The sequence below is a fragment of the Cetorhinus maximus genome, chromosome 4 (assembly GCF_964194155.1).
Source record: "Cetorhinus maximus chromosome 4, sCetMax3.hap1.1, whole genome shotgun sequence".
Lineage (NCBI taxonomy): Eukaryota > Metazoa > Chordata > Chondrichthyes > Lamniformes > Cetorhinidae > Cetorhinus > Cetorhinus maximus.
Window position 1 is genome coordinate 47,639,429 of NC_135882.1, and position 13,929 is coordinate 47,653,357.

General features: G+C 45.4%; 1 protein-coding gene across 1 annotated transcript in view; it reads right to left on the reverse strand.

The window, feature by feature from the left end:
* The window catches only part of pou6f2 (POU class 6 homeobox 2), an 821,005-nt gene that overhangs the window by 148,330 nt on the left and 658,746 nt on the right, over positions 1–13,929 (reverse strand). The window contains exon 7 of the mRNA XM_078540141.1: positions 6,572–6,700. Within this exon, the coding sequence (XP_078396267.1) occupies positions 6,572–6,700 (129 nt within the window). The remainder of the gene's footprint in view (positions 1–6,571; positions 6,701–13,929) is intronic.

Here is a 13,929-nt window from a genome sequence, read left to right on the forward strand (position 1 = left end):
CCAGAGGACCAGCAGGATGTCCAAAACTCCACTTCAAAGATGCTTGCAAGCTTGATATGAAGGCCCTAAACATTGATTTTCACGCCCTGGAGACCTAGCCAACGACAGAAGGAAATGGCAACATCATCTGTTGGCTGGCATGCCATGGCAATCAGTGGCGACAGCTGTATGACAACAGGCATCAACACTGAAAACAGCAATCCACAACATCTGATAACCACTCTATCTGTGGAACTTGTGGCAGAACCTGCCTCTCATGGATTGCTCTCTTCAGCCATTAGCCAAAGTGCATTATATGAAACTAGGCCCCAATGGATTTGCTGCATGATCGTCATCTTATGTAGATGAAAGGGTGCCAACGATGGTTATGATGACAAAGACGATTGCAAGGGAGAGCGGGGAATTATCTCCAGTGTAATGGCAAATATTTATCCCTGAATCAACATCACAATTATCTGGTCACTATCACTTAGTTGGTTGTAGGAACTTGCAGTGTTCAAACTAGCTACTGCCTACCCAACATTACAACAGTGGCTGTATTTGCAAAGTACTTCATTGGCCATAGTGTGCTTTGAGATATCCTGTCGCTGTAAAAGGTGCTATAGAGATACAGGTGTTTTATTTATTGGTTATTTAAACTGTGTTGCTATGATTTTGAACACAGAGCAGATGACGCCAAATTGAGGGATATAGTTAACCCTAGAGAAGAAGATGCTAAAAAACTTGCAGAATGTTTGTCTGTAAATTAGCAAATAAATGTCAATATACATTAGTGTGAGATGCTGCATCTTGTTAAGTGGAAAATTATGGTGACATAAACTATGGAATATAAGACCCTGGGTCGAATTTAATGCTGTCCCTGTTATGTGTTTAGTGGCGGGAGGGGGCATTTAATCAGGTGGTATGGTGGCAAGTGGGGATCCTGCCCCAATTAAGTCTATGGTGGGCCTCCCTGCCGCCAATTGAGGCCTTAAGTGGGTGTAGTATCAGTAGCAGCCACCACCTCCTCAATGGCACTGCTGAGCAATGAAAAGCTGCAGGTCTCTGATTGGCCAGAAGCTCTCAGTAGGCAGAACTTCTGCCCCAGGGTCCTTGATCCTGGTGAAGGCCCACTGCTGTCCAGTCCAGTGCCTGATTGACTCTTAATTTGGCAGGTCTTCCTGAAAAGAGGTGATGTGGGACTCTGGCAAGACCCTCACTGCCTCCGTTAAATAACTTGCACCCCCACCCCCCAACCAAAAAAACTGACTGTTGTGGGATAGAGGGCAAAGAAAGAAGGTTAGTTCAGGAAATCAAGAGGTATGGATCTCACTGCATATAATGATTTTTTGATTGGAGGTGGTTGCTGTCCAGTTCTGGGGGCTGGGTTGGCTTGGCGTGGGGTTGAAGGGAGAGGAATCCCCTCCCCAGAGGAGGAGGGGTCCAATTTTCAATCATGAGTCCGATTCCAAGAGGTCTTAATGATGGTCATTGGATCTTGGAGGGTGTGTCTGACAGCAGGAAGGGGAGAAGGTAAGCTTGGTCTAAGAGAAATTACTCCAGCTTTTTACGTAGTACACAAGCAGTACTGTAAAGGCACTTATCTTTTCCACAAACAGTCCTTGCCTCCTTTTAGCTATCAGGTTTTCTAAGGCATGAGAAACCTGGCTGGCCCCGGCTAAACCTGGAAGGCAGGTTAAATATGAGGCACGAAGGTCATTAATATTATTTAATTGACCAATCCACCTCCAGGGAGCAAGTTGGTTGGCCACCCCTGTCCCACCTCCATTAAAATGTGAAGAGGATGCATTGGAGCTGCGTCGGGATTGGGTTTGTGATTTTAACTTTTTTTAAAAAAAACTAGCCCCAATCCACCCATTTCTTTATGGTTAAAACTTCCCCGAAAGTCTAAATGGGGTGCAGGAGGTAAGGAATCCAGGGGTGCACATTCTCAAACCATTAAAAGTAGCAAAGCAAGCCAACAAGGCCATAACAAATGCAAGCAAAGCAGTGGGATTTATTTCTAGAAGAATAGAATTAAAAAGCAGGGAAGTTCTGCTAAATTTGTGTAGCACCTTGTTTGTACCACACTTGAAATACTATGTACTCGCCTGGGCAGCCACCTCTGTCCAGGCCTTCTTCATCTGGTGAGTGGGCCTCCTCTTGCCATCCCGAGGCATGATGATGTCAGGCTCGGCACTCACTGCCTCTATAAGAGTGCACGGGCACTTGTCAGAGGACCAGGGGGCAGAGTGCCCACTGGCATTGCCCTCCCACCTGGCATGCCCAGCAGGTGCTGATGCCAAAACTCCTGCCAAGTAGAAAATCTTATATCTCTTGTGGACAGCTCCCTGAGGCTCCTCACAAACTCCTGGCAGCCTTCAGGGAGCTGCCTGTGCTCTTTTAAAAGCCCCCTTTGGATCACCATTGGATCTGGTGCCCGCCACTCTCCTGCCCCCACTGGCAGTGCTGAGGCAATGTCCAGGTGTATTTCACGTTGGCTGGCCCTTAATTGACCGGCCAGCATAAAATCGCATCCAGGTTGCGATTGCGGGCAGGAGCGGATAACGCATCCACTTCCAGGCCAGCTGATCGCGCGCTCATGACATGCATAAAATTCAGGCTGGGGCAGAATTTTACCCTTGGTGTACGGGATCGGCAGGGGCGGTCGTGAAGCCGCCCGCCGCCCGCGATCGGCAGCAGCTTGGGGATGAGCGCGATGGGGTGGGCGGGGGCATGATGTCCGTTGGCTCCAATGGTGACCCGGCAGCCGATTCAAATGCAGCCTCGGAAGGCTGCCACCGAAGGATGTGGAAGTGTTGCAAATGGAAACCATAGCGGGTGGACACAGCAGGCGGGAGGGCAGGCCGACAGGGCAGTTGGCTCTGCGTTTTCGGAAGAGTGCCTCGCAGCCCTCCTGGAGGAGGTGGCAGTGAAGAGAGAAATCCTTGTCCCCAGGGACAGGAGGAGAAAGCCCCCGCACCTCACCAAAAAGTCCTGGGAGTAGGTGGCATCCAGGGTCAGCAGCCACAACGTGGTGAGACACACATGGGTGCAGTGCCAGAGGCGCTTCAACGATCTCCTGCGATTGGGAAGGGTGTATACCATGTTGGCATGGGTCACTTTGCAAAACAGTTAAGAGCTGCCATCCCCCCGTGGGGTGAGGCGACTGGGGAGATGCCAGCCGTGGCACTGGCCGCTCCCTCCCAGGCGGGGTCAGCACAGGCTCCACGGGCCATAGGACGCCCGCCAAGGCCATCAAGGCTAACAAGACAGCACAGTGAGCCGGCTGGCTCCAATGCCAGTGCCAGCGATGGGAGAGCACCTAGACGCAGCACTCTCAAGCGAAAACTTAAAGCACCTTAAGCACAACACAGCCTTATCACGGGTGATACTTGGTTCCCCCATTTTTCTTATTTTTTTTAATGGTGTGCTGGAAAACACCGGTTCATGTTAATTTCTGCAATTTATCATATTCACAAGTAAATGATATGTTATTTTGTGCAACTGGCCTCTGTATGCTTCATTTGTTCTGTAGGTGCAGGGTGAGCCATGATGTTATGACGGACGTGTGTCTCCTGAAACTTTATTGCAAAGGCACATAGTGTATGTTGTTGACCAAGGAACTGGTCCTCTCAGGGATCGAGTTTGGAGCCTGCAGCCCTGGCATGTAGTGGTGATTCTTATTCTAGACTTCAGCTAGTAGTCTAGCTGAAGGAGCATTGGATCAAAGCATCTCGGGTATCCCTGCCTCCCTGGAGGTTACCCAGGTCCGCGTCTATGCCCTCAGCATTCTCCTCACCGTGCTTGTCCTCGGACTCACCCCTGGACTCATCATTTGTTGCCTGTGCAGCTGCGTCAAGATCTTCTTCCTCCTGTGTGCCCCCCCTTTCCAGTGCCAGATTGTGGAGAGCACAGCATGCCACCACTATCTGTGACACACGATCTGGGGGTATTGCAGTGCCCCCCATGAATGGTCCAGGCATTGGAAGCGCATCTAGAGAAGACCTATGGTTCACTCTACCACCGCCCTTGTGGTGGCATGGCTCCTGTTGTACTACTGCTTGGCCTCTGTTCTTGGGTGGCAGAGAGGCGTCATGAGCCCCCTTTTCAAGGGATAGTCCTTGTCACCCAGCAGCCATCCATCGAGTCGGGTTGCAGCACTGAAGAGCCTCGGCACCTGGGAGTGCCTCAGGATGTAAGCGTCATTGGAGCTGCCAGGGTACCTTGCACAGACTTGCTGAATCTGCATCCTGTGGTCACACACTATCTGCACGTTCATGGGGTGGAATCCATTCCTGTTGACGAAGGCTCCAGGCTCACCCGCTGGCAGCTCAATGGCCACATGTGTGCAGTCGATTGCACCCTGGACACGGGGGAAGACAGCAATCACTGCAAAGCTTCTGGCTCACTCTGTCTGACTGGCCTGGTCCGTATGGAAATGAATGAAAGTCAATACATGCCTGAACAGAGGGTCTGTCACCAGTTTGACGCAACTGTGGACAGTTAATTAGGACACACCACAAAGATCTCCCACTGACTCTTGGAAAGAGCCAAAGGCATAGAAGTTGAAGGCCACCAGAACCTTTAGCGCCACTGGCATGGGGTGTCCACCCACGCAGTTGGAGCTGATTTCAGGCCCAATCCTCTGACAGATGGAGGTCACTGTCTCCCTTGAGAGACGGAGCCTCCGTCGGCATTGCACCTCAGGCATATTGAGGTAGCTGCATTGCCGCCTGTAAACCCTGGCAGCAGGATATTGGCATCTTCTGCAGCCCCTTCCGCCTTGGCCTTCTTGTTGGCCCTGCACCTTCAGAGGAGGTGCCTCCAGCAGAGGCCACAATTCTCATTACCAGGGTAAGGGAAGGCTGTCTGATACCTGGAAGGCCCCACATGGTGTGAATCCTCCGGACGCCTGGAAAACAACAAGTGAGTCCTGAACTAAAGCCTCTAAATTCTCTGAATGCAGCTCTGAAGTGAAATGAAGCTGTCCTGTTCACAGAAGCAACCAGCAGCAAGTGATATCCTGCACTCCTCACTAATCGCTTTGACAAGCCCACTGACCCCTCTTATCCTGCCCATGGATGAGGTTTTGCAAATTGTGGCCTGCCCGCCTGCCTGTTTCGCTTGTGCAACGGCCTAAAAGTCGCACGGGCTACATAAAGTCAGAGACAATTGGTGTCCCAAGGGCCTTAACTGGCTACTTAATTAATGACTGCACGCCTCTGTCTCCATCGTACGCCCGCCTAGCAAAATATCACGAGGGTGCGCGTTGACGTCGGCACGCTCGACCAATGTCAATGCGCTTTATTTAATGCTCGAGGGGGTCGGGCGCACACCCGCCCTCCAAGCTAAAATTCTGCCCCAGGGCCAGGTGAAATAGGCTGAGAAGAGGCTCATGTGGAGCAAAATGCTGTATAGACCAGATGGCTGAATGGCCTTTTGTGTTGTTAATTCTATGAAGTATGCTCGGAATCTAGCACACCTATCCCAGTATCTGGCAACCTTAGTACAATATCTGGCAACTCTGGCAGAGTATCTAGCTGTATTAAATTCTTCATAGCAGGAATTGTGAAAGTGCAGAGTGGGGAATTTAATTTTTTTGCATCTCCAACGGGCACAGGCAACGGCAGAGAGCAATCTGTTGGTGCAAAATCTGAGGGCTGTAACTAAATAACTACCACAAAAAAATTGTCGCTTCTTTCACACAAAATTAAGGAATTGAACCACCAGTGTTTCACCCATCAGGAGATGGTATTCTAACACTTACTGACGAACACTTCAGGGTTCTGCTTGCCTTCGGGAAACAAGCATAAAAACTGCAAGATATGCCATCCTAAATTATTTATTTAGTACCTTATAAACTTAAAACTCATCAGTGCTAAGTAAACAACTCCCTCTATGATGAGCCACAGCTTCACTGGCTACAAATTGCTGCTGAATCCTTTTAAACAAAACATGCAAACACAGTAAAATCACTTTTGAGGAGCTTCCAAATAAGAATTAATACAGAATAAAGGTTGAGGTAACAAAAAGATGGCATGGTCGGCATGCTGTTGAGACAATCTTCCTATAATATCTGTTATGCGCACCTGAGATAGGATGATTCATTAGATCAGGCTGTATGTTGACAAGGTTCATCGTTCAACTCTCGGAGTACTGATGGAGCAATTCTAAATCTGCCCAATAAATATGACAAGGCCAGCAATTTACTGTTGCTCAAGGTATATCTTTGCTTATATTAGATCTTTCTCAAAAGACACACGCACACATATAATATATTTACATATAATATAATACATTTATATTTGTTTGTCAATATTTTCTGTAAAAGCTACCAAAAACAAATGTGCCAAAATCACAATATTAAACCTTAGCTTCCTACTTTCTTTATATCTGATGATCACAAAATAAATCAACATAGATAGTTAACACTTCCACTCTCCTAAATAGACTCCTTTGTTCCTTTGGCTCTGCGAGGAAATTGGGCTGAGTATTAAAGCAACGAGTTCAATGCGCTGCAAAAATTGTTTAACCATAACAAAACTGTTTGTTTTGTGCATTGCTAAGAACTTATAATACTTAGACTCACCTGGCCTTGTGCATTTGTCACCAGCTGAGAAGTCATCCCTTGCAGGCTGGAGAGAGCAGTGTTGAAGGCCTGAGAGCCAGCTATGGAACCCATTGCAGCTGCTTGACTTGCCAAAGGGTTATTAACCAGCTGAAAAAGCAAAGACAATGACATTAGTCTGTAATACGATGTAAAGAAATCTCAGTGTAACTGTGGTTTCAATGTGGATTTCACACCAGGTTTTCCTATTAAAATTTGTTACTCTTAGTATTAATTTTACAATTGAGCCCAATAAATTCTGTCATTTCTAACCATAAACAGAAATTTCCCAAATAAATTGACTAAAACCTTTTTCAGTGATATTTGTAATAATTCTTTGTCTAAAATCAAAGTAACCCTGAGGCTGCTAACAAGTTGAAGATGTATTTAAAGAACTGAAATATGTGACTGGAAGTCTGGACATTTGGAAATCAATAACACTGTCAGCCCTCTTTGTATTGCATTCTTTATGTTCTTTCACTTGCATTTTCCAGGTGTTCTGAGAGTTTGAATGCTTATTCGTTTACTCTTGTTAGAAGATTGCGGTTTTAGTTGCTTTCCTTTTCCAAAGGAAGTCACGTGTCAGGACACAGAGGTTTGACAACAAAGGGAATTCACATACTAATTCACTGTAGTAACCTGACCTGTCAAAACCCGCAAACTACTTTGACTCTGAATTATGGCACCTCTTTGGTGGCACAAGGCCTAAGCAAGTTTAGCTGATGTAAGACCTTGACTTGCAGGACATGCTCCAATTTCAGTGACATCAATTATGCATTTTTGCTGAAAAGTTTAAATGCCTCGAATCTATGTTAATTATTAGCAACATATTTTAGCATCCTCAAGGTGGCATTAGTGCTGGAACTATTCAATATCCTTCACAGTTATCTTGCATTGCTTTGGCCATAATGCGAAAAAGGAAATTAAATGTTATTTCAGGTATTTTGCTTAATAATACAACAAACAAAAGAAGGCTTTTCAGTTCCCTCCTGCTTAATACTATTTCACATTAAAAATTTACAGACAACTCTTTTCAGATAAGAAAATGTGTGTGTATTTTGGAAGCTGTCAGGAAATTTAGTACTCAGAAGGGCACAAGTTCATTTTTATAATACACTAAAGCCTTTAGGAGGCTTTTAATCATCTCACTGAGAGACTCCTGAGAGTTACTAAATGTATGCAACTAGGGTTTTTGCTCTATTACAAGTAACTTGCATTGCAAATACTTTTTTTAGCTTTATTAAATTAGTTTCAAATTCATTGCGCAACTTTCTATTCACTTTTGCCATTATTTAGCACACTGATGAATTATAGATTGTTTCTCTAATATAGAACATTTTAGCCAATGGCTGATGCATCGAGTTAATGTATTGGAGCTCTGATGTTCTTGTGTCACAAAACCATGGGCCAGGATTTTGCCCTCGTTGGGCGAGGGCGAGCGAGACCGCCCGTGATTGGGCTGCGACCGCAATTTCACGCTGGTGGGCCAATTCGCCCAGTGTGAAACAAATGCTGCATCGCTCAGCGCTGCCTGTGCGGGAGGGGGAGGAGGGTGAGCGGGGAGCTTCACGCATGCGCGCAGGTGCACGCAGGAAAAGCTCCCTGAGGCACAGAGAGGCCTCAGGGAGATGAAGATATGAAAAATTAAAAATAAAGAGTATTAAGATGTTAAAAAACATGTCCCCTCATGTGACTCTGTCAAAATTAATGTGAATTTTAAAAAAATAATGGATCGAAACCTCATCCCGCCCGTGGATGAGGTCAGGTGAATTACTGAAATAGTATGTGAATTCCCTTTGTTGTCAAACCTCTGTGTCCTGACATGTGACCTCCTTTGGAAAAGGAAAGCAACTAAAACCGCAATCTTCTAACAAGAGTAAACGAATAAGCATTCAAACTCTCAGAACACCTGGGAAATGCAACTGAAAGAACATAAAGAATGCAATACAAAGAGGGCTGACAGTGTTATTGGTTTCCAAATGTCCAGACTTCCAGTCACATATTTCAGCCCGTGGATGAGGTTTCACAAAAAATGCAAAGGCCGCTTGGCCTTTTTGCCTGCCTGTCAACCGTAAGGCTCGTTTGGGTTGGACACATGCCCGCCTGACAAGCAGAAAATTCTGGTTATGGCCATCATTCTCCGCAGATTGGCCAAGAAATCCCACCTGCAGCCATAATTCTGCTTTAGGTCTCGATTACATAGCACCAGCAAACTGTGGACAACAAATGGGCCCCCCACTCTAGTTTGCTGTTTTTAGAGAGTAAGAAGCTGGTTGGCAGGCCAGGTCTTGTGTGGGGGCGTGGGGGGGGCAGGGATGGTAAGGGGTGGTGGTTATAGCGGTTGTTCATTCCTGAGGTCAGGCCTCAAATGCCCTAGCAATGGCCTGGAATTTTTTGTTGGAGCCCTTCTCGTGAAACTGAAAGCTCCCGGGGGCTCTTATTTGTTTTCCAGTGGGCCCTTTAGGGTTTGCTGGTTTGACCACCTGATGTGTGTGGACAGAGATGTGTTGTACAAGCTCCACCCATTTATAACCTAAATTTCACTTTCTCTTTTGCATATGTAAGGACCTAACTTCCTGCTTTAGGTAGGCACCCTTGACAACTGAAGTCACCTAAGCTACCTGGTGTCTGGTGCACCTCTGGCACAGTTCTGAGTGCAGCAATTCACAATGTAGGAATTGGAGGTCTAACACCAATTTTATGTTGAAAAAACGAGGGTCTGAGTTGAACTTCTCCCTCATTGAAGTCCAAATTTCAGGTATGCAGTCAGCAGAATCACACAGTAAAGGTCGGGTGCTTCCCCACAGGGAAGGATGTAAGATTAAAGGGACAGTCATTCTATCATTGCCCAACTCCATGGAGCCAGTTAGAAAGAAACATTGGTCAAAGGTTAGGGCCATGATTGCCCCTCTTGACAGGCTGCAGTCAGTTGCATAGAGGAAATTCAATGAGAGCAAGTTGAAGAAATATAAAAAAGGGACAAGAGCAAAGTATGAGCTAGGTTATAACAACTGCCTCTATGTCCACCCTTTACAAAAGTAAAGACTTACGGCCTTGATTTTGGTCCTTGACAATGCCCATGCATAATCAACACCAATAATTTGCTGTTAAAAAGCATCTTTAATATATGAACATCACTTCACAAATCAGAACTCACAGAATTGAGAGTGCATTATTAGCATGTATTGAGGACAGAAAACAGAGACTATCAATTGTATATTGATTGTATTTAGTTGTATGCAGGTAAACATTAACTGGAGATTCATTTATGCTCATGCAAATAGGAAGGCTAAATCTGTACTGCCTAGGTGAGGAAATGTGTTTGTATGTAACGTATATCTCTATAAATAAAAGCTTTTAAAGTGTCTAAAGATTAGGCTCTAGTTCTATCATTCACCACCTGACTTTCTGAGGAGAACATGGTAGCAGAGCATGGTTCCCTAAAGCTGAGGGTTGGAAACTAAGAAAAAAAATCTTAATGGCTATTGGTGAAAAAGGCATAAAGCAAGTGTAAATTGTTGGGGTGTGACTCTGATTTCCTCAGAGTTTGAGCCATATGAACAGTGGAAGAATGAATTGGATAGAGGTTTAATACAACTTCCTTGCTTTTATGCTCTATGCCCCAATTGATAAAGCCGAAGATGCTGTAAACTTCATTAACTGCTCTTTCAACCTATCCTACCACTTTCAATGATTTATGTACATATCTCTCTTCCCTGCCTCATCAAAAAACTCAACCAAGTTAGTTAAACATGATTTGCCCTTAAAAAAAATCCATGCTGGCTTTCCTTAATTAATCTGCATTTGCCCAAGTGACTATTAATTTTGTCCCAAGTTATCATTTCTCAAAGCTTCCCCACCATCAACGTTAAACTCACTGACCATTGTTGCTGGACTTATGCTTACACCCTTTTCTGAACAAGGGTGTAACATTTGCGATTCTCCAACCTTCTGGCACCACCTGAGTCTAAGGAAGATTGAAAAATTATGGCCACTGCCTCCTAAATTTCCGTTCTTGTCCCTTTAGTAACCTTGGATGTATGTCCTGGTGCCTTATCAACTTAATATCAAAGTATAGACAGCTTATCCAATACCTCCTCCTTATCAATTTTAAACCCTTCAAGTGTCTGAACTATCTCCTCTTTCACCATGACCTGCACAGCATCTTCTTCCTTGGTAAGACAGATGCAAATTATTCATTTAATACCTCATCAATGCCATCTGCCTCCATAGGTAAATCCCCTTTCTGGTCCCTAATCAGCCCTACTCCTCCTTTTACTATTTATATGCCTATAGAAGGCTTTTGGATTCCCTTTTATCTTAGCTGCCAATCTCTTCTCATACTCTCTGTTTGCTTCTCTTATTTGTTTTTTCAATTTCCCTCTGAACCTTGACATTCAACGTGGTTCTCAGTTGTATTATCCATCTGACATCCGTCATAAGCACACTTTTTCTTTTCTATCTGTTTTGCCATCCAGGGAGCTCTGAATTTGTTTTCCCTACCTTTCCCCATCATGAGAATATAACTTGACTGTATTTGAACTATCTCTTCTTTAAAGATAGCCCATTGTTCAGTTACAGTCTTGCCTGCCAACCATTGATTCCAACTTATCTGGGTCAGATCTTACCCCATTGAAGGGTTCTGAAGAAGAGTCATATTGGACCCGAAATGTTAACTCTGTTTCTCTCTCCACATATGCTGCCAGACCTGTTGAGTTATTCTAGCACTTCTTGTTTTATCACCCAATTGAAGTTGGCTTTCCCCCAGTTAATTATTTTTACTCTGGGTTGTTCCTTGTCCTTTACCATAGCTGACCTAAACCTTATGATACAATGATCACTTTCCCCTAAATGTTCTCCTACTGACACTTGATTCACTTGGCCCACCTCATGCCCACAAACCAAGTCCAGCAGTGTCTCCTTTCTCTTTAAACTGGAACATAACTGCTGTAGAAAATTCGCCTGAAAACGCTCTCGGGACACTTGTTCCTCTCTGCCCTTTACTACTATCGCAGTCTATATTCGGATCAAGTCCCCAATTACAAGTATTCTATAATTCTTGCACGTCTCTGTAATTTCTTTGTAAATTTGTTCCTTTACATCTTTCCCACTAATTCTTGGCCTACAGAGCACATAGAGTTTTTTCCTCCTACACATTTGTATTCTTTACATGCAGGGAAATGGGCTTTCATCAAGGCTGAGGTCTTGGAGAAAAATTGGAGAACACTGAGGCATTGTATAAGACCATCTGACACTTGTTACATTATAAAAGAGAGAGTAATAGAAAAGGAAGACCCTGGTAAGGTAATTGGTTCTGATGGAAAGACAGTACTTGTTGAACATAGCAATTAAACTGTTAAGGTTCATTCCTCATGATTAATCAGAATTAATTACAAAATCTCAGACTCTAAGCAGCTTCTGGAAGTTAACAAGGCATATGGTACCTAACGTGCTCACATGTTTTGAGATGAAGGCCTTGAGGAACAGCATGCTGTAGATCGAGGGCTGAGTAGTGGTAATCAAGGCCAGGGAGAGAAATCATGAGCCCCAGTCTTCACCTGTTTCCGTGCCCCTTATCCTACCGCCACCCCTCCCTTCCTCCCCTCCACCCCACATCCCGCCATTTAACCCTGCCTCTCACATCCTTTGGGTGGCCAGAATTGGGAATCATATTCACAGTGGGGTTGTACTGTTTTATGTAGTCTTAGCAAAACTTCCTGGCTTTTGCACTCTCTGCCTCTATTTATAAAGCCCATTGAAAGCTCAGGTTTCAGTACAATATACTTCACAACCATGGCTTTGTCAGACAATTACACACAACTTGGTCAGTCATATTATGAAACCAGCTCTGCTTCTTTGAACCTGGCCCTATGCAATATCCGGACAGCAATGTCCAAAAGACTTGAACCTCACAGGCACCAGAAAAACAATCCTATGTACAAATGAGAATATCTTGAACTAAAAGTGGCACAATCTATTAGCGGATTCATCTGGTTTCACTTGCAAGTTTAAAAATGGCAAAACCTCTCAGTAAATTAACACAAACCAATTCACCTGCAATAATGTACTATTTAAATTCACTCAAGTGGTATTTGTCAACAGAAAATTCACACTTTGCATTGTGTGATAAAATATTTTCTCTTTTTAAATTGAAACTAACCACATTTACAAATGCCCAGCATGGAGCATATAATAGGACAGCAAAGTACTGGAGATGCTAGAAATCTAATATATAAACAGAAAATTCTGCAACTACTCAGCAGGTCAGGCAGCATCTGTGGAGAGAGTAACAGAGGACAGAATCATCCCAGGTTTGCACTAAGTGTGGTAGTGGGTGGAAAAAATAACATTTTACCCACAGACCACATATCGTCCTAAACCCGCCTCATTAATCATGCGTTTCCAGGAAACACGTCGTTTTGATGGCGGGTGGGCTGTCATTCGCCCACCATGCCATCAGCTCACTGCTTCCTCATGCCTGGTGCCACATTTAAACTGCAGCCACACGCACACCTCTCAGTGATTCCAGCCCAGGACTGCTGCTCAGAAGACATGGCCCCGCAAAGCAAGAGACTGCAGCCCCCGATTAAGTGATATGTCCCTTGAGTGCCTTTCGGACGCCATGGCGGCCTGCCACAATATCCTCTACCCCCATTCTGGGCGAAGACCAGCAAGCAAGGTCACCACTCCAGAATGGAAGGCAGTGGCAGCGGTAGTCAGCACCAATGCCCTGCAAAAGAGAACAGCCACCCAATGCCGAAAAAGGATGAATGGTCTCATCCATTCCGCCAGGATAAGTCACTCTTCTTATAACTCTCAACTCACACACTAACAAATCTGGTGGTCACTGCATGGATACGTGTCCACAAAAGGAGGCAGCAGGTTCAGCCAAGCTCCCCAGCACTTGGAGGACTGCTGGGGAAGAGGCATCTGTGAGGTCCGAGTCAGATGACAAGCCTCTGGATTCGGCCTTCCAACTCACTGTGGAGAGTCAGCAGAAGGTGGGGAACATCACACAGAGCTGTTGGAAGCCCTCAACAAAGTAGCACGTGAGTTGGAAGAGCCTAATGAAGTGGTGCCCATGTGTGCGTGTATGGAGGTCTCCATGGGAAGGATGGCCGATGCCATGGAGACCTGGTCCAGCAGAATGCGGAGATGTGTGCAACCCTGCACTCCATTGCGGGAGACATGGGTGAGTTCCTGCAGTGGCAGTGTGAGAGGGAAACAGGGCACCTCGACGTCCCTCTTGGTGCTCCTTCCCCTCAAGGAATCAGGCCAGGGCCCTCAGGCACCCAGACGGAGGAGTAGCAGCAACTGGGCACCCTTGGGTCATCCACTCA